Source organism: Pelecanus crispus, chromosome 1, assembly GCF_030463565.1.
Source record: "Pelecanus crispus isolate bPelCri1 chromosome 1, bPelCri1.pri, whole genome shotgun sequence".
Taxonomy (NCBI): Eukaryota; Metazoa; Chordata; class Aves; order Pelecaniformes; family Pelecanidae; genus Pelecanus; species Pelecanus crispus.
Genome location: NC_134643.1, coordinates 28,242,420 through 28,260,100, shown reverse-complemented (window position 1 = coordinate 28,260,100; position 17,681 = coordinate 28,242,420). Strand labels below are relative to the sequence as shown.

At 41.8% G+C, this 17,681-nt stretch overlaps 1 protein-coding gene across 1 annotated transcript; it reads left to right on the top strand.

Annotated features, from left to right (window-relative positions):
• Nucleotides 1-909: 909 nt before the first annotated feature.
• Nucleotides 910-6,092, top strand: LSM8 (LSM8 homolog, U6 small nuclear RNA associated). Its single transcript, XM_075723709.1, has 4 exons — nucleotides 910-987; nucleotides 2,072-2,112; nucleotides 3,565-3,692; nucleotides 5,813-6,092. Exons 1-4 carry the CDS (start codon nucleotides 957-959, stop codon nucleotides 5,901-5,903), a joined length of 291 nt encoding a protein of 96 aa, XP_075579824.1. The 5' UTR covers nucleotides 910-956; the 3' UTR covers nucleotides 5,904-6,092.
• Nucleotides 6,093-17,681: the final 11,589 nt, after the last annotated feature.

Below are 17,681 nucleotides of genomic sequence, written 5' to 3'. Positions count from 1 at the left end.
AGGGAAGAATGCTAGTGACAGGTGAAGTTACACAAAAATGAAAAAGCACGAGTCCTTCAGTACATCCTTATTTGCCATTCCTGTATTTACAGATTAGGGCAAAAGGAGATTCCTGTAAGCATAAAACCCAAGCTTCTGAGTAGGAATCACCACTTACTTGTCACTGCGTATCTTTTCAAAAAGATACATAGTTTTGCTGGGATTGCAGGGCTTGACCACTGCATTTCTCTTTAAAGCAGCGGCACAACTCTCCATTTGCAGACCTCAGCCTGGGCAGGTGGCTTAGTGCCATGCCTCTGTAAAGCACCTCTGCATGGGACTTCAACGAACAGCACTGCGAGGCGGGCCCCGGGCACCCCCCGGGTGCGGAGGGGCAGCAGCCAGGCCTCCCTCCCGCCCACCTCACAGCGGCAGCCCCCGGACACCAAGGGAGGGATATGTGACCCCCGCGTGAGCAAGACGAAAGCTACACCCAGGCAGCGAGGCCCTGAAGGCCAACCCTCAGGCTGGCCACGGAATCAGCCCTCCCGCTCCCCGCCAAACCTCCCCCCCCCCGCCGCCGAGCCCCTCCACAGCCATGGCGGCCGCCGGGCCGTCCTGCGCCCGCGCCTCCCGCCCGTCCCTACGGAAGGCGCCATGTGCCGCGGAGGGGGCAGCGTAACCCCTCCCCGCGCGACCCCCGGCGATGGCTACTTGGTACAGCCCACTCGCGCCGCCGCACCGCCTCCCCGCGCATGCGCGCCCGCGGAAGGGGGGGGGGGGGGGCGGGTTTGCGCTGCCGCGCTCGAGCCGTTTGAAACTTGGCCCCGCCGCGGGGTTCGTGCGTCTGCGCGCCGGGCCGCGCGTCAGCGGCGCGCGCCGGAGGTGGCGTCAGGAGTCTCGCTGCTGCCGCCGCCGCCGTCTCGCGGGAGGTGGTTGCCGCCGCCGGTGTGAGGCGAAGCGCGGGAGCCGTCGCCATGACGTCTGCCTTGGAGAATTACATCAACCGTATCCTTCTGGCGGGCGGGAGTGTCCCGGGGCAGCTCGAGGGGCGGCGGGAACGGGCCTTCTCTCCCCTTCCGGGCGGGGGTGGGGGCAGGCCGGGCGCCGCGGGTCCAGGGGCTCGGTGCCGCTGAGGGCCGGTGGCTGCGGCGTGGCGCTGCGTTGGGTGCCAGAGCTACTGCGGACATCGGGTAGGCCCGGGCCCGGCACGGTGTGAACTGCGAGGGGATCCCCAGCCCTAGGCAGGCTGCTGAAGGGCCTGTGAAAAGCATGTCGGTCGGGGCCTCTGGCCTGCTTCCCGCTCCCGCGGGCCGTTGCGTTGCTTTGGTCCTTCCTGGTTGGCGCGCTCGTTTGTTTTTTTTTTTTACGTGAGGCTGGCGTTGCAGGTAGAATGGAGGTTACAGGAGACCCAGAGACAGGTCTCCTGTAGCCTCTAGTGCTGCAGACCTGATGTGTGATGAGGAACGAGATTCATAATGGGCCTGGCCCCTTAAAGGGCTCTTAACATGTGTTTAGTTACTAGCTTTACATCACTTGCTCAAAAGCTGTGAGTTGGTTTTCTTGGAACCCTTTTACAATTTTTTTTTTAATACTCCTAACAACCTATAGGCATTTTCAGTTCTAGTCACACACAGTAAGGTACTAACCCAAAATTATTCAGGATGATGGATTTGTGATCATCAAATTAATATAGTCAGACCTCCACAGTGAGTGGATGTACAGTGCCAGACTTGGGATCCCCACTGCTAAGCTGTTTTTAAGGACTTAGCTTGGAGTGTTTATAAAACTTGTTTCAATTTTGGGGTAATGCAGTTAGTAATGTGAAGAGAAGTGAACTTGAATCTTTAGTGTGCTTTTAATGGTGTTTGTATGGGTCTCCATAGTTGGGTAAAGTGAAACTTTAAAACAGATTGTCATTAAAAAATACTGTGTTGTCAAATGTTACTATCAACCATGCTGCTTTTTTAAAAAATTGAAATGCTGATAGGCTCTTAATGGCTCTTAAAACTTACATTACATATGAACGTTTCAGAAAATGCTAATGGTTTTATTTCAGATACTTCTAAATATTTCCTTAATGAGCTATTAGGTACTGTTGCAGTAATTACTTCTGATGGAAGAATGATTGTGGTGAGACTTGTATTTTTTCACATCTTATTTTGCCACCGTAAAGACTTCCCATCATGGCAATAAAGAAACCATGCTAGGATATTATCACATATATGTTTGCATGTTTACAATTCTTTTTTTTGAAAGCTTTATGGCCATTATTTTATATTGTATGATTTAAACAGTTACTGGTTGTTGCCTGTCAGCTTTGTCCTTTGATAAACTTGTGTGTGCAAATGCTTTGACTTTTTGTCAAATGGCCTTTTCTGTAGCAATGCACAAGAAAATGCATTTCTTTTTCTGTTCAGCAATTAGGTTTCCATCTAAAATGTCCTCTTTCTTCAGTAAGTTCTTCAACTTTAATGCTAAAACCATTTCTTCCATATTATTATAGAAAAACATCAGCTGCTAATCGTTGAAGAATTTTTCTGGGATTCTGTTTAAGCCTGAAAAGCTGAGGACTGGCAAACTATTATATCTTAGACTGTATGATGTTTTGTGTTTATTGCTTTTATGTTATTTTTTTCTTGTATTCCTTTTCTTTTTTTCCCCCCGTTATCTTTTATTCTCTTGTGTTTTGAGTTTAACTTAATAGTATGATCTTTGCATAAGGATTTTATCTTCCTGTCTGTCTGTACTTAGCTTTGTGTGGCCTCTGGAAAGAGAAAATGGTACTTTTAGCAGAAAAATACTAGCTTCACCAAATCTTCTGTCTGGTTGGAGTCAGTCTGGTAAACTTTGTGTTGTGATACAAGACACTTTCTACCAAAAAGACTTGAATGGAATTGGTATATGCGACTCATCGTTACGTGGCTAGGTGGTATAAATGGGTATTGTTACTGTCTGAATGATGGTGTCTTAACATGAGTTTAAATTTCTTAATCAGTTACTGCTGGTAAATTACACAAAAGAATTATGTTATCATTTTTCCAAACACCTATTGAAGTGCCACAGAAATTCTTCCTTTTGTGTGTTTTGGAGGTGTTTTTGATTAATTTTGTGAAACTAAGTTAATCTCCTTCCAAGAGGCACCACTTAAAATCACATGTTAAGAATGGTTTCAGTACTGTTGATCGAAATAATCTAATTTTTCTGTTCTTTGATTTATTTAATTATTTGATTTCTGGAAATGTCCATACAAGGAAGACTAAAATAGTGTAGAAATAGTAAAATTAGTTGTCTAGAGGGCCATCATTGGTACAAGGGAAACTTTACTTCTTTTAATGCTAAAGATTACTGTAGCTGTTAGCATGAACACCCGGTAGTAAATACAGATACTTTTTTTAAAATTAATTAATTGTTTTTAAAGTTTCATTCTCCGGCTGTTTGTGTTTAAGCCTAATAATAAAACATAAATAGAGCATCTATTCTCTAGTACCTTGGTATTGCCACCTTGTTTAAGATATCCTTGAGAGCAAAGATGATAAATTTAAAAGGTAATTGGAGTGCTTTTACTTTTGTGCATTTTTTCAGGGAACCCTCAAAGGTTTTGATCAGACCATTAACTTGATTTTGGATGAAAGCCATGAACGAGTGTTTAGTTCTTCACAAGGAGTCGAGCAAGTAGTCCTGGGATTATACATTGTAAGAGGTGATAATGTGTAAGTATAGCATATTCTTGTTTAAACCAATTAATAAAAATTTTGTGTGTGTGTATATATATCTCATATCTGGTATACATCTTGACAGCCCCAGACACATTACGTATTTGTGTCTGTGGGTAGCACTGATTGTACTATCAAAGCTGAGGCACATTAAACAGCAAATATCTATGCTTCTGTTACAGAAGTGATTGCACTGTAATGTTAAGATGTTGTTGGTCTAGGTTTACTGGGATGTAAATATATATATATACCAGCTCATATACTGATAGCCTAGGAAGGGTCAATATAAAGCTCAGCATTTTCCTTTCTTCAGTCTAGGCATTGTGTAGATGTTCTTTATTCCAATCTGTGAATGTCAGGATCTGTTGATGGAGGAAAAGATACAAGAGTGAACAAAAGATGAGATGGAACTTGTGTGCAACAAGTCAGCAATCTGGTATACAAATTTAACGTCTAACAAGATTTTTTTAGATGAGATTTTCACGGAGATCACTTTATACTCTGGAAAATGCATGTAGGTTCTGACTTGACAGTGTAACAACTGGACAGTTGAAGCCAACTTAGTGACAGGTCAAAGGTGTGAATTGGTATTTGATATAAAATACCATGACAAAATGATAGTAAAAGCTCATTAAATGCAGAGAAAAGTGGCTGATGTGCCAAACAGATGGGAGGGTTACAAGAGAAGTAGAAAGAAGGCCTGGTAAGTGGGCCTGCTAGGAAGATGATTTTTGCAGCAGCATTCTGAAACTGATGGCAAAAAATGAGAAATTTTTTTTATCACAACCAGAAATAAAGCATGTCACAGTGACCAACATTTGAGCCTGGATAGGAATTTTAATGTCCTAATTCTAATGGATATTTCTGTACAAAGAAATGTCAAGACTTAGATTTATATCTAGGTGTGTTTATCTAACATCATTGAGAAAGCAGATTATTTTAGAAGGCTTTCATCACTTAAGCTTTTCAGCAAAAATAAATAAATTCACAAATATACAAAGGTAGTGCTAAGCATGCTGCTCTAACAGTAACTTTTCAAATAGTACAAATGTGTATAAAAAGGCAAAGAATTGTGTAATACTCTTCTTCCTATAAGGATGCTGAATTTCTGTATGTTAAAAGTTGCATGAATACAGAATTATTCCTTCTAATGAATATGTTTCCAAGTTTGCCAAGTTTACAAAAAAATAGAATGATTTCTATAAAAGAATGTTTTGAGCACAGCTATAGAGGTAATTGGTTGCTGTGAAATCAGGAGTGATATAAGGAGATGGGGAGATAATTGCTTCATTTAATTTCATCTGGCTTTTTCTGTTCTTGAAAAAGGAAGATAATCTGATGACAAGTTATGTATTAAGGTATTTCATTGCACACTGTAAAACTTAATTGTGGAACTCATTGCTGCAGCATGTAGCAAAGACGAACAGTACAGATCTGTTCAGAAAGCTATTGGATGGATTAATATAACACAGTTTCTGGTGGCTGTTAAGTCATTTTGTGGATACAGCCACTAGCTCATAAATCTCTGAAGTGGCGAATAGAAGGATATGCCAGAAAGATTAGACTCTTTGTTGTTATGTTCCTTCTGGGTTAGTTCTCATCCTGAGCTGGTATGACTTCTATTCCCTTCACCTTCTTTTCTCTTTAAGGCAGTTTTACTGAGTCCACTAGTGTTTTAGTCCTGGTAAGTCTTAACATAGCGTAGGTGAAATACTATATATTCTCCTTTGGATAAATTAGTAACATTTCACTGGGCTGTGTTGAAGGAAGTTGTCTTGCTTATCTGATGCAGTATGCACTTACAAATTGCTACAGTTAGACGTTACACTTGAAAAGCTATTCTCACGCTAAAAGGTTTCTAGTTCTTGTTTCAGAGGCTAACCTGCTGCCTAAAACAGACCAGTAGTATTTGGTTCTTATAATCTATGTCTTTAAAAAAACCAAAAAAACCCTTCCTTTAGATTCTGCTTACAACCATTAACATCTGAAGTTCAAAGGATAGAGCTTTACAATGTAAAAAAAAAAAAGAAGGGGGTCTTCACTAGCAAGTTAATTTTGTGGCTTTCCAGATTTACACCAGGGGATTTCAACAAATGATAACTTGTTTTTTATTGCAGTGCTGTCATTGGTGAAATTGATGAAGAGACAGATTCAGCTCTTGACTTGGGGAATATTCGAGCAGAACCTTTAAACTCAGTTGTGCATTGAAAAGATGAAAATGCACAGGGACTTTGTAAATCTTTGGTTGTACAGACCTATTTAACAACGTGGATGATTTTTACAAATTGTGTGTAATTTGTTTAGTCATCAGTTTTTTATTATGGATATGTTGTAGTTTTGCATGTAAATTAAAGTTTCTACGTTTTACTAAAGACGCTTTCATTGAATTTCCTTTGAGGTTTCATGCTGCATAATTTCACTGTAAAATACATACTGGGAAATGCAAGCAGTATCAGTGATAGTCCTGATACTGTGTATACATACCTTGTTCTTAAAATAAGATCTCATTCCTAAAGGTAAACCAAGGCTTTGTGTGTTAACTCAGGATTATTTGGAGGTAGATTGTGTAACAGTCAATTTAATCATCTCGAAATGTAGTTCTGGCTGTAAGTAGAAAGCTGTTTTTTGTGATGGGGTTTTTTTTGGGTGTGTAATATAGAAAGCAAGAATGGTAAAAGCTTTCACAGTCAAATTAATGACTTATGCATGTTATAGGCTTTCTTTGTTGTTTATCAAACATTGTTCTCTAGTTCCCAAGACTACACTAGAGGTGCGGGAGTTCTTAGTGCCTTAATGCTTGCAGAAAAATTCAATTGGAGAAAGAAAGACTTTTGAGCAGGAACACAGAACCTAAACCAAATACACCCATTTATTTGAAGCCCGTTAAATTCCAGACAAACTCATTCTCTAGCTTCTCCTCTCAGCAGTTGTTGTGTTGCTCAAAATTTGTAAGATCTATATAGAAAGAGAATTGTGTGTGTGCTAATGTGTAACCATTGTCTTGCTAGAGCATAGTTTAGAAGACACAGGAGTACTTTAGATAGAGAAATTATTTCTTTTGAATGAAACTTGCCATAATATTGAATGTAAGGATGACATGTAACCATAATAGATCTCTTCTTATACATCAGCAACAGCTAATCACCATCACTTAACTTAGTGGGATGAGCTCTGTGCAGTATATTGTGTTTTAGGCCACATCGTATTCACTACCCAGCAGAAATACTGGTGTGGTGGCAGCGAGAGGAAGTTGGTGCTGTTGGACAAAGTTGTTTTCCTTGTCCTCTAGTGGGCCAACAGGTCCAATATTCTTTCCCCCATATATAAATGTGCTGTCGGGAGGGGAAAAAAAAAAGTTATTTTCACGTCCATATTTGTTTTCTATATTGATTTTAATGTTAAGTGGGATTTGGTACTTTTCATTGCAAGTTCACTGTTTGGAAACCAAATACATTGAACTGAATATATTTTTCTCCATGAAATCTGGCTCTCAATTCTTCCAGCTTCCAGCTTGTTTTCTGAGATTGTTCTTGGTGGAGCATGTGAAGCCCAGCAAACCTTTTTCTCCTTCATCCATCTCGTGACCTTGTAAAGTAATGTCTTGTAGTTTTCTGTCCGCATTTGTGCAGGGAATTGCTGAACAGACATCGAATAAGGCAAATTGGTTTTTTCTGTGATTACTGAAAGTCAGTAAAGTCTGGCTATAATTCATTATGTTGAAAGAATCTACCAGTTTCATTAAACAGTGAACAAAATTGTGCGTAATGAAAAGCCCTTTTGCTCCTGAAACACTCATACCGGCATGAGAGAAAAGAAAGTATAGAAAGTGAACTCTATTGATAAAGGACAAATAAAGCAGATTATGTAAATTAGCTACTTCAGGGCCTGGCAGAAAAAAATGCAGAGGCAAAGAGAGTAGAATCAGGATGAGCTGATTTTAAATCCACTATTTAGCTGTGGATGTATTAGGAGAGTTATAGTTGAAATACATATGTTGAATACTTGTAGAAGCACTGTAATGACTAAGGAAATCTGTTGCCTTACAGCTGAGGAATTATGTTTGAAGCTGAGGTATGGAATGTTAATGAATACGGAGACTATCTGCTTCGAGCAAATCATTTGCAATGCAACTCCTTGGTCCTGTGTTTGATTGAGGACTTAAAATATGATGAGCTGCTGATGTTAGTTGAAACTATTTTCTCTATCCTTAAAGTGATGATTTCAGATGCAAAGCTGTGGAACCAAAGGTGGTGAAGCTGATCAGTAAAATACAGGGAGTGACCAGATGAGAATTCCAAGTAGTTCAGGAATTGCTGAAGCAGGAAAAACGTGATCTGGAAAATAATAGTTTCACACAGCTAGGTGTTTAAAACACAGATTTGCAACCCTGTCTTCTTCCCTTCAGGTGAGTGACTTCAGTTCTCGCATGTGCTCTTTCTGGACCTGTGAAATCGTGTGTGCAGTGTTAGGGGGGGTTACAGTTTAAAGAATTAAAATATGTTGCCACTCACAGGCCAACCTAAACTTGGCGTTCTCCAAGGGATTGAGAAAGGTAAGTTTAAACTCCCTTTCAGAAAAGGATCCTGACAAAAACTGGCTGCACATAGCCAAATGGATTGATATGCAGTGCATTGTTAAATTGATTCTTCTGCAATGAGATGGACAAAGGATGGCTGGCTCACAGGTCTGACTCGGATTGTGGGCAGTAACTCAGCCTTGCCAAGATGGAGCCTGGTCAGAAGCAAAGTTCTGTCTAAAACCTTAAAACTGGCAGCTGTGGAGTTTCCTTATCTTCCTGCTTAGACAGCAGCAATGTAAAGCTTTTCAGAGTTGTGATTTTTTTGCTTACACTCAAATTTTGTTTCAATTTCTGCACCAAATTTAGGTCAATTTGATGGCATTGGTTTTGGTCTGGATTTGACCAAAGCATCTTCTGGATGTACTGGTGAAGGGATCAAAGGCAGGAGACCCAGTCAGAGTGGGTTTCTTGAAATCAAATCTAGGGCTCGATATGCTTTGAAAAATTATAAGATGAAATTATAACCTGAATTTACAGGAGCTCTAATCTGTAGTGCGTAACTAGGTCCCTGTAAGTATATGGTGGAGAGAAAGCACTCAGGAAAATGGTATTTAATGCAGGAAGTTGAATTATAACCAGTCTGAAACAGTATTTTTATTGAATCAAACCTGTTGTGCAGTCCAGCTAGAAAATAGGTCACCAATGAAAGTTAATTTTTTTATATCATTAATTTACTTTCATAAAATGAATCGGAGTGGGAAAAATAAGTGGGACTGAAACCAGAAAGTGGATGTAGAGTGATGGCCTTGTATTAGTCATTCTAAAAAAGAAAGCTAGACAATATTAGTCCCCAGAGGAGGAGGGGATGTCTAGAGTGGAAGCTCAGCAAGCGTGAAGGCTGTGTATGTGTCTTGACTCTAGGTAAACTCACGCTGCAGCTAGTATAGCAAAAGTGTTGAAAGTAGTAAAGAGGTGAAACATAGAAGAAATGAAGAAGTAGAGCTGAATTTTTGAGAGGAAAAGTTATCTCCTCAGATGCTGAGCAGGTACAAAAGAAGACTGGAGTGGAAAAAGCACCACAGATCGTTATTGTGTCAAGCAGCAGTATGCCAGTCAGTGTGTGCCAGCTGGCTGGGGCGAAAGTTCTCCCTGCCATTTCCCACTAATGATACAGATGCAGCAAAGCAAGTGTTTCCTAGGAGATGAGGAGTAATATTGTCTGCAAAAAGCCTTCTTGCTGGAAGGAAAAGTACTCTCAACAATAGAAGAATAACTCCCTTTTCAGACTTCAAGACACTCCCAGTGAATTCTGACCACTGTGGCCAGACTGTCAGTTCCTCAGGGTACACGGAGAGCCCTGCTGAGATAGGAAAAAGGGGTCGCAGTCCACAGTGTTCTTGGAAACTGTCTTTTCCTGTAAAGAGCCTAGATTAAAGATCCAATAAATAACAGGTGGTGTTCAGTGAAATCCAGTGTGTCCTTGCAGAGTAATAAACCAGTTTTACAAAAATGAGCAGGGCAGAGAAAGGTGATGCTAAGGACAAAAGGAAGTAATGCTGAATTGGAGGTAATTGTCGTATTCCATTAAGTTTCCTGCATTGCCCTAGGTTGGTCACTTCCTTCTTTTGTTTGTTTAATAGAGATTTTGTAGTGAAAGGACAAGTCTTGACTAGTACTGGAAAAGGATGCCTCCAGTGAAATGGCTGAGCTGGCTTATAAAGAGATTAATTAAATTCATTTGGTGTGCATGAAGTAATGCAGAAGCCATCTTCTGTGGTCTGAGGGCAATTTCCCTAATCACAATCCATGTGAAGTGCTTCCCTGTCCACATATTTGCAATCAAAATTCTTCAAATATTAGATGGCCTACAGGCAGGTTCCTGGATTGAAAGAACATGGATTCTGTTTTGAGGACTTGCTCTGGCAGTGGAGAATTTCTGTATGACTCAACCTTCACTATCAACTATAGCCTGTTATCCTTAGTCCCTGGAGTTAGCGTTTATCCTCCAATCCATTTATAAGTAAAGCAACAGAGATGTCTCAAACACACTGTGCTCTAGCACAGATGAAACATGGGTGGTTTGTTTGACAGATTTTTCTCATGGCCATTGCCATACTACTTTCATAGCACATGTACTAGATCCATATGCTTGAGTAGGTGCTTTGTACCTGTGGTAACGTTATTCCACCTCTTTGCCTCTGCTGTGTGAAGCTGCACTCCGCTGAGAATTTTATTTTGCAGATTCCTACAGAAATGATCCTAAATACCAAGGTTGTGTTCTCAGTGCATTGCTAAGAGAGGATTTAATTTATTCCACAGTTAACATGACAAATACCAAGCCATGAGCTGTTGTTCCTTTAGGAATTAAATGGCAACGACAATGACGGCACTTCTCAAGAAGGTGGAAGCCCTAGTTGGAGAGACTCAGAAACTACAAATGTGATTCTTGTCAATGAATCAAGATGGTTTGTGCTTGGTAGTTGTATTTGGTCTATGGTACTTCTGAAAATGTCTGTCTTCTTTGCATCTTCAAGCTGCAGGTTTAAGGAGTCATACTGCCAACCGAAGAGAGCACGAGGCAAGGAGACAGACAGTACTAACTGTCTCAATTTTTGGCACCTGTGTACACAACTCTACTGATTTTTACTAATTGTGATCTTATTTCTGCTCTCCAGTTGGGGAAACTGCAGTTTAGTGATCAGAACCATGAAAATAAGTCCGTGCATTTTTTTTTTTTAAGTGGAAGAGAGTTCCTCAGTCACAGTAAAGATCCAGAAAAGTTGTGTCATATCAATCAGTCTCTGCTTCCCTGTTACTTAATAAGGCATACTTCATGTATCAGGTATTCACAGACAAAAAACCACAAGACTCAAATGTGCCAGAAGGTGGTATCTGTATAGACCAGGCCTGGAGGTGAGGGAGGGAAAACTGGTACCAGGCTTAGGTTAAAAACATATGACAGCAAATAATAGAGCCAGGCATTTGTCCTGAAAATCCTGATCCTGACAGCCTCTTCCAGTGTGCTATATTCTGTCTCAGGGTCCTTTTCAGGGGCCTTTTTTTTACAGTAATTTTTACAGTAATGGCAGCAATGCTGACATTTCTTCCAGTACCAGCATTTTCGCTGAAGAAAACAAAAGCTCCGCTGACAAAGGTAGAAATCAAAGCTGAAACCAAAGTAGCATTCAGACTTTTGCCAAGAACTATTTGCTAGCACTAAAAGCCTGACCTTATCTAGGCGGTAATATCTTCCTTCCTGGAGCCTTGCAGCACGTTCCAGGAACTCTGGAACTTGCGTTGAACAACGTGCTGCTGCTGTTTAGCCTTACATCAGTAACAGTGCCTCTGAATGCCAAGAAACTTCACTCCATGCTGAACTTCTTGCCTCCTACTTGGGCTTTTAGATAAAAGGTGTTTGTTACTGGAGGGAGCACAAGGGCACGTGCATGTACTGGTTTTGTCCACTAAAACACCTTTAATGGGTGTCCCACCATCTTCTTTTTGCTTTATACTCTAGATTTATCTTATCTTTGATTCAGTGTTGATTTTTCCAGCAGTGATGATTACACTGCTCTGGCTAGAAATGAGTGGAAGTTATACAGGTGGAGAAATCGAAGAAGTGGTATTTGAAGTAGCAAAATCCATAAAAAAAAAATAGAAGCAAGCAGCATAGAAACCTGCTGAACCTGGACAAAGTCAGGTTTTACAGCAGTGCTTATTATAGCGAAGTTCTCTTTAACACATACAATTATTGTGCATGTTATTCATATTGTGAGAAAACATCTCTACTCAGAAATATTTTAAGGCACTAGAATTTCATATGAAAGCTTCCTATCCTAAAATGTTATTTTTTAAATTACAGTTCTTGCTTTGGCTTTTTGTGTTTAAATCTTTAGGAATTCTCACTTGTATAATTTCAGACTTCAACTCTGCTTATGATGCAGATGGACACCTGTATGCAGATGAACGCCTTGATGTTTCTGCAAACTGTGCAACCAGAGTTGCTGGTGGTGTATGGCAAGGATCTGCAGTATTTTCCACTGATGGGACATGCAGGTGATGTAGTGTCCTCAGGTACAGGTGCTAGATTGCTAAAATTGTATTCAAGGCAACATGCATGCAAAAGACTGGGAAAAAACATGCAGCAATAAAAACCCTAGCTCTTTACAGCCATTTCAAACTCAGTTTATAGCATTTCCAGTGAATAAAACCAGTTCTTGCCCACTGCCACCTAACTACCACTGCATCTGTACCATTTCGTCTACACAGACCGGATTTACGGGAGTTCTGTTTTGCAGCGAGTTGCAGTGCTGAACAGAAGCCAAGGCAGGAAGTGATTATGGCTAAGGAGCTGATGCCGATTGCAAATGTGTGATGCTGCAGAGGAAATATCACACAATAGAACCTCAGTTAGTTTGGAAATAGATTTCAAAAACAGGGCACATTAGGATGTAAACAGTCAATAGGACTGGGGCCCACCTTTCTCCTAACAATCAGATCATTAGCAGTAGGAGCGTGCAGAATGATTTCCACGATTAAACTGCAAGTGCAAAATGCGTGAAAGTGCATGCTCATCAACACCGAACGGAACAGCCTTCTTGCTTTTTGCTGTGTCTCTTCTACTGCTTGTCCTAACTCATCCCAGATACAAGACTCAGGCGTGAGTGCAGCTTAAATCTAGGAAGTGCAAATGCTCAAGGTCTTTGAAAAGGCAGGCTTAAAAGTCTTTTGTGTAACTATAATGGAGTAGGATTGCTCTCTGGAATTGCACTTGCGATTTTCCAGACTGCTTAATAGCACTAATGTTGTCCATCCAGTGAGTCTTGACTTCTGAGATATTCAGGCACCTGCTTATAATTCATTATTGACCTCTGCAGCTCTAACTGCTTCACTGATGCTTTGCAGAAGGAATCTAAATCTCGTCTCCTATAAACATACTGACCACCTTTGTCCTGTTTTCACCTTCCCTTTCCCTTAGAGGCACCTCCCACCACCCTTACCCTGGGTATAGAGATAAACCACCTGTTACTAGAAACAAACCACAAGTTGTATTTGCCTGTGAAAGTCAATGGTAAATGCTTCTTTACTGCTGGCTCTCAGTGAGAAGTGAAGGTTATTGGCTGCTGGACAAACCGAACTGAAAGCCAGTGTTAACATCTAGCCTAACAGTTGTTCATAACTGTTACCATGAGGGTAGCGGGTAAAGGAAAGTCTAGTCAATTAATTAACTTCAAGGTTGATGTGTTTTGTTTTTTTGTTCACTCGTGGAAAACCTATTCTCAAAAGTGGTACCTGGTTCTTGTTGCTTGTTGGAAACAGCCCCAGCTACCCTGAAAGTGGTTCTGCTACCACATTACATGACGATCCACAAGGTCACTATTTATACTGAAACAGAGCTGTATCTTGTTCTATAAAACAGGGAATCGATCTTCTCTGCAGGTGTCTATCTTTCATAATTTCTGTCTAAGCCTCTGGTCCGGTTCCCTGGCGTCTTAGTGCTTGATCATGTGCTACTGGCACAGAGTGGGTGCATGTTGAGGGTTGGTTTGGGGTTTTTTTTTGGTTGTTTTTTTTTTTTTTTCATTTTGTTTGTATGATGCAAGCAATATGGGCAAACTGCACATGAACAAGGGAATTTCAGCTTGTTCCTGCACCACACTGCTGTTCTTTGCACTCCAGAACAAAGGGGTTTTGGCTCTGCATCAAAGAATGCCTTTCTTAAGCAAGGCTGAAATGTATGAGACTCTGAACAAGTAAGCACAGCATGTGAAGAGAAGTTTCTTGCTACCAAACTACATCTCTTCAACTGTGTTTATTTAGGGAGGTCATTCTCTAATGTAAGCTTTGGTTTCTTCCATATCCATCACACCTTCAGCTCCAGAGCACAGTGTCAGGCAGTCTTCTAGACAAGGTGCAGCTTCATTGCCCATACTTTGGGAAATAACATCCAGCTACTTGTTTATGGTATGTCAGTCTACCTGTGTATCGGCAGTGACTTTTCCTTTCAGCGTTCTCCTTTGTGATGCAACATGCAGTTGCCAGTCTCTTCTCTCCAACCCTTTCAGCTTCAGCCATTGTCTGCTTTTCAGCATGTTTATATAATTTTATTCATATTATAGTTCCTGTGTTCCCATCCTTTCAAATTAAGCAATTTCTTTCACAGGCCTGATGTATTACATGGTATTAGTAAGAAGAAAGATGAACAGTCTTGATTCAGTCCTGAAAGATCAAATTAGATTGTTGGCGAAATTGGAGTCTGAGGCCATTCCAGACACACAGGGCAAAACCCCTTTCCTTTCTGAGTCTGCCATCACCAGGGAAAGCCTCGGTGCTGGACAGTTATGGCTTATGTACTGGAATTGCAGCATGAGGTTTCATAACAGGAGTGAGTCCTGGTTCTGTAGTTTATACCACTCCCACTGCTCTGGAGCATCACAGCTACAAAAAAGGTTAAGACCACGTGAGAAGTGGATTCTGTAAAGCCCTGAATGCACCAGTACATGTCGATGCGTAGCCTTTGCTGCCCTCCAGTGATATTAAAACCAGAGACCTTGTTTCAATAACAGATAATACAGTTTAATTTTTTTATAGCAAGCTATTTTTCATGCCATGTTCCTCAGTTTATACAGAGGCAGAATGATGTTTGCATGTCTTGCAGCCAACCAGCCAGACACTGGTACAGTCTGAAGAGCTTTGGTGCCCATGATGCTTGAAACCAGAGTGGAGAGGTGTGATTTTAATGGGCATACTGAACTGCTCACTGGTCTTCAGTAGTGATACACTATCAGTAGGAAGCCAAGGGCAAGGTCTCTAGTGAAAACCTAGCCACACATTGGGATCTTTGGGGTACTTTGGCTGTCCCTCTGTCAGGCAACCTCTATCTGCTGAAAGGGTCTGTGCAGACATAACCTGTTTTGCACACAAAGCCAAAACGCAGGTCTGCGTATCTATCTCCTTGGCATAGATGCGCATTCCTTTGGACATGCAGTTGTGCACCTGGTGTTGATCTTGCGAAACAAAAGAAACACTGCTGAGACCACGGCTTTAGCTCCTGAGGCCTGGAAGAGGCTGTATCTGATGGCAGCTGCTGGGAGTGGGACCACTCCAGTCGTGAGCAGTGATGGAGCAGGGGCATTGCCAGCTGGAGCCCAGCCAGCACTCCGGTGCAAGGCAAGCAGGGTGGACCTGAAGATCGTGGCCAGGTCCAACCAGGAGTGCAGGTTACCAGGCAAGTTCCTGGTAGCGAGTCAACTGGGAAGCCTGTCCCCAGGTCAGGGTCAGCATCAGGATGAGGCCTTGTGAGGGTGACCAGGGTCAGACACAGCCCCAGGAGGGCTGGGCAGGGCCATGGGGATGAGACAGGCTGGGACATCAGCCCACAGGTCTTCAGTGTTCATGAGGCACAGGCTTGATACAGTGAGCATTCCGCTTTTCTCCTGAGCGGCACCAACTCTTCCAGTTGCACAAGACTCCTGTCACAAACCTCATTTCTTACTGCCTTGAACTCTCTGGTTTAGGTACGCTATCCTACAAGAGGATCAAGTACGTCTTTAGGGGTTCTTTTGTCTGGAAGATCATTTACTTGTTTACAGTTCATCCTAATGGGACAATCCAGCTACTCAGTACTTACTGTGAGCAAGCTGCCAAATCCAGTAGCCTGATAGGGATGGTACAAAAATGTGTATAGCTATAGATACAAAGCTATGTATATGCATATAGATATGTCTGTACACACAGATATCTAGATATGGGTGCGTACGATGTGGATCCCTCCAGCAGCCAAGCACAGGCACTCAGTCTGCCCTGTAGCTGAGCTGTTGTCTCATCTTGATGGTTTCACACCTGGACCATGGGGCTGAAGCTCTCCTGGGAGCAGCCCAGACAGCAAGTACCTTCCTCTGAGTCCCTAATATGGGTTCCCACCCAGCCCCGGGCTTCTCTGCTCCCCTGGGCTGGTGTAGATGGGCCTGTGGTGGGCTGATGGCTCCTATGGTGGGACTGGGTGTAGCTGGAGTAGGATTTTATTCCAGTGTCCCTTCCTCCCCACCACCACCATCCTCAAGCAGATCCAATACTTAACTCCTCGGTGCCTCAACGCTTTCCAGCCTGCACAGGGGTCAGGTTTCTCACCACTGTGTCACTTGTACCCACTATTTACCCATAAACCCCCAAATAATTGGCAAGAAGACCTTTGGCCAGTGTCAATTTCCACTCTTTGTGGCTGTCCTAATCTTTCCTCATCCCAGTGTCTGTTAACCTAATGTTGCTGTTTGCTCACTGGTTTCTTTAATTGCTGAAACAGATTAACAATGCAGAATGCTTAAAAGAAATAGCAGTGTGAAAGGCTGCTTCTTAATCTGCTTATAACATCTTTGCATGCCTTTTCCTAGCACAGCTAGTTTGAGAAGACTATGAAAATCATCATTACAATAGACGACTTCTAAATGACAGCCAGAAGCACAGCCTGCAGGTGCTGGGAGGTATTGCATGATACCTAGAAAAGGCCCCTAGGACAAGGGGTTGACAAACCAGTTATTCAGCTTTTACCGTACCATCAGTTTGACTCCTGCCACCTCTCGCCCTTTGGTTACATACTGCTAGTAGCAGACGGTGTTCACTGTTTGCACTTGCAAATCAAGTTGATAACTGTATTTCTTGACACTGTCAACCCTGAATATGCAAATTGCTTTTCACTGATAGCACCACCCTTTCCCTAAGCTTAAGCACTACTTTAGCTGAGGTTACTATAATAGTTGACCATTCTACTACTTCTTAACTACAATGAATTATTAATCGTTATTAATTATTGCTATTACTTTAATCACTGCTACAAGCACAACAAGGACTGTGACTGTTACACAGGCAAGCAGCACAGTCCATCTTTTATTCAGGATAATTTGGACTACATACTAGCCAGGTCTTATAAGCACAGCTGTGTATCGCAAATGACAAGGAAAATTTTCACTTTTTATCTTCTCTTGCCATTTCTGTTTTAACTGTAGAAATGGAGTATTAATTCAGCTCCCACTTCATAGGCTCATCCCCAGACGTCTATAGCAGTGCCTCTGTATAGAATGGAGCTCTAGGCATTTTTGTAAACAACAAAAAAAAATGCCTCCTTCACATTTATAAACACTCATGGCATCTGCATGGACACTACTGCCAGTCACCTTCTTGCTGATGAAATGCTGATTGACATAGCCTTAGAGGAAAGTCACTTTTTGTCTCCAGTTGTATTATCAAAATCCTGTGCATACAACTACATTGCGGGTTGCAAGAATTAATAGACAGTTATTATCCAACTCAAATACTCCTCTTCAATGGCTTTTCATGAAACAGGATCATGCTTATGTATTCCTAGAGCATCAAGGGAAAATAACCCAGTACAAAGCTAACAGTCCCTTCACAGCAGCTAGGTAGCCCTGACAGAAATTATTTACCAAGGAATCCTGAATCCCTGACTCACA

Bases quoted from the DNA above. Each gene is read 5' to 3' on its own strand.
- LSM8 (XM_075723709.1), top strand. From the start codon at position 957: ATGACGTCTGCCTTGGAGAATTACATCAACC. The intron at 988-2,071 runs GTATCCTTCTGG...ATGAGCTATTAG, and splicing joins CTTGGAGAATTACATCAACC to GTACTGTTGCAGTAATTACT. The intron at 3,693-5,812 runs GTAAGTATAGCA...TTTTTATTGCAG, and splicing joins ATTGTAAGAGGTGATAATGT to TGCTGTCATTGGTGAAATTG.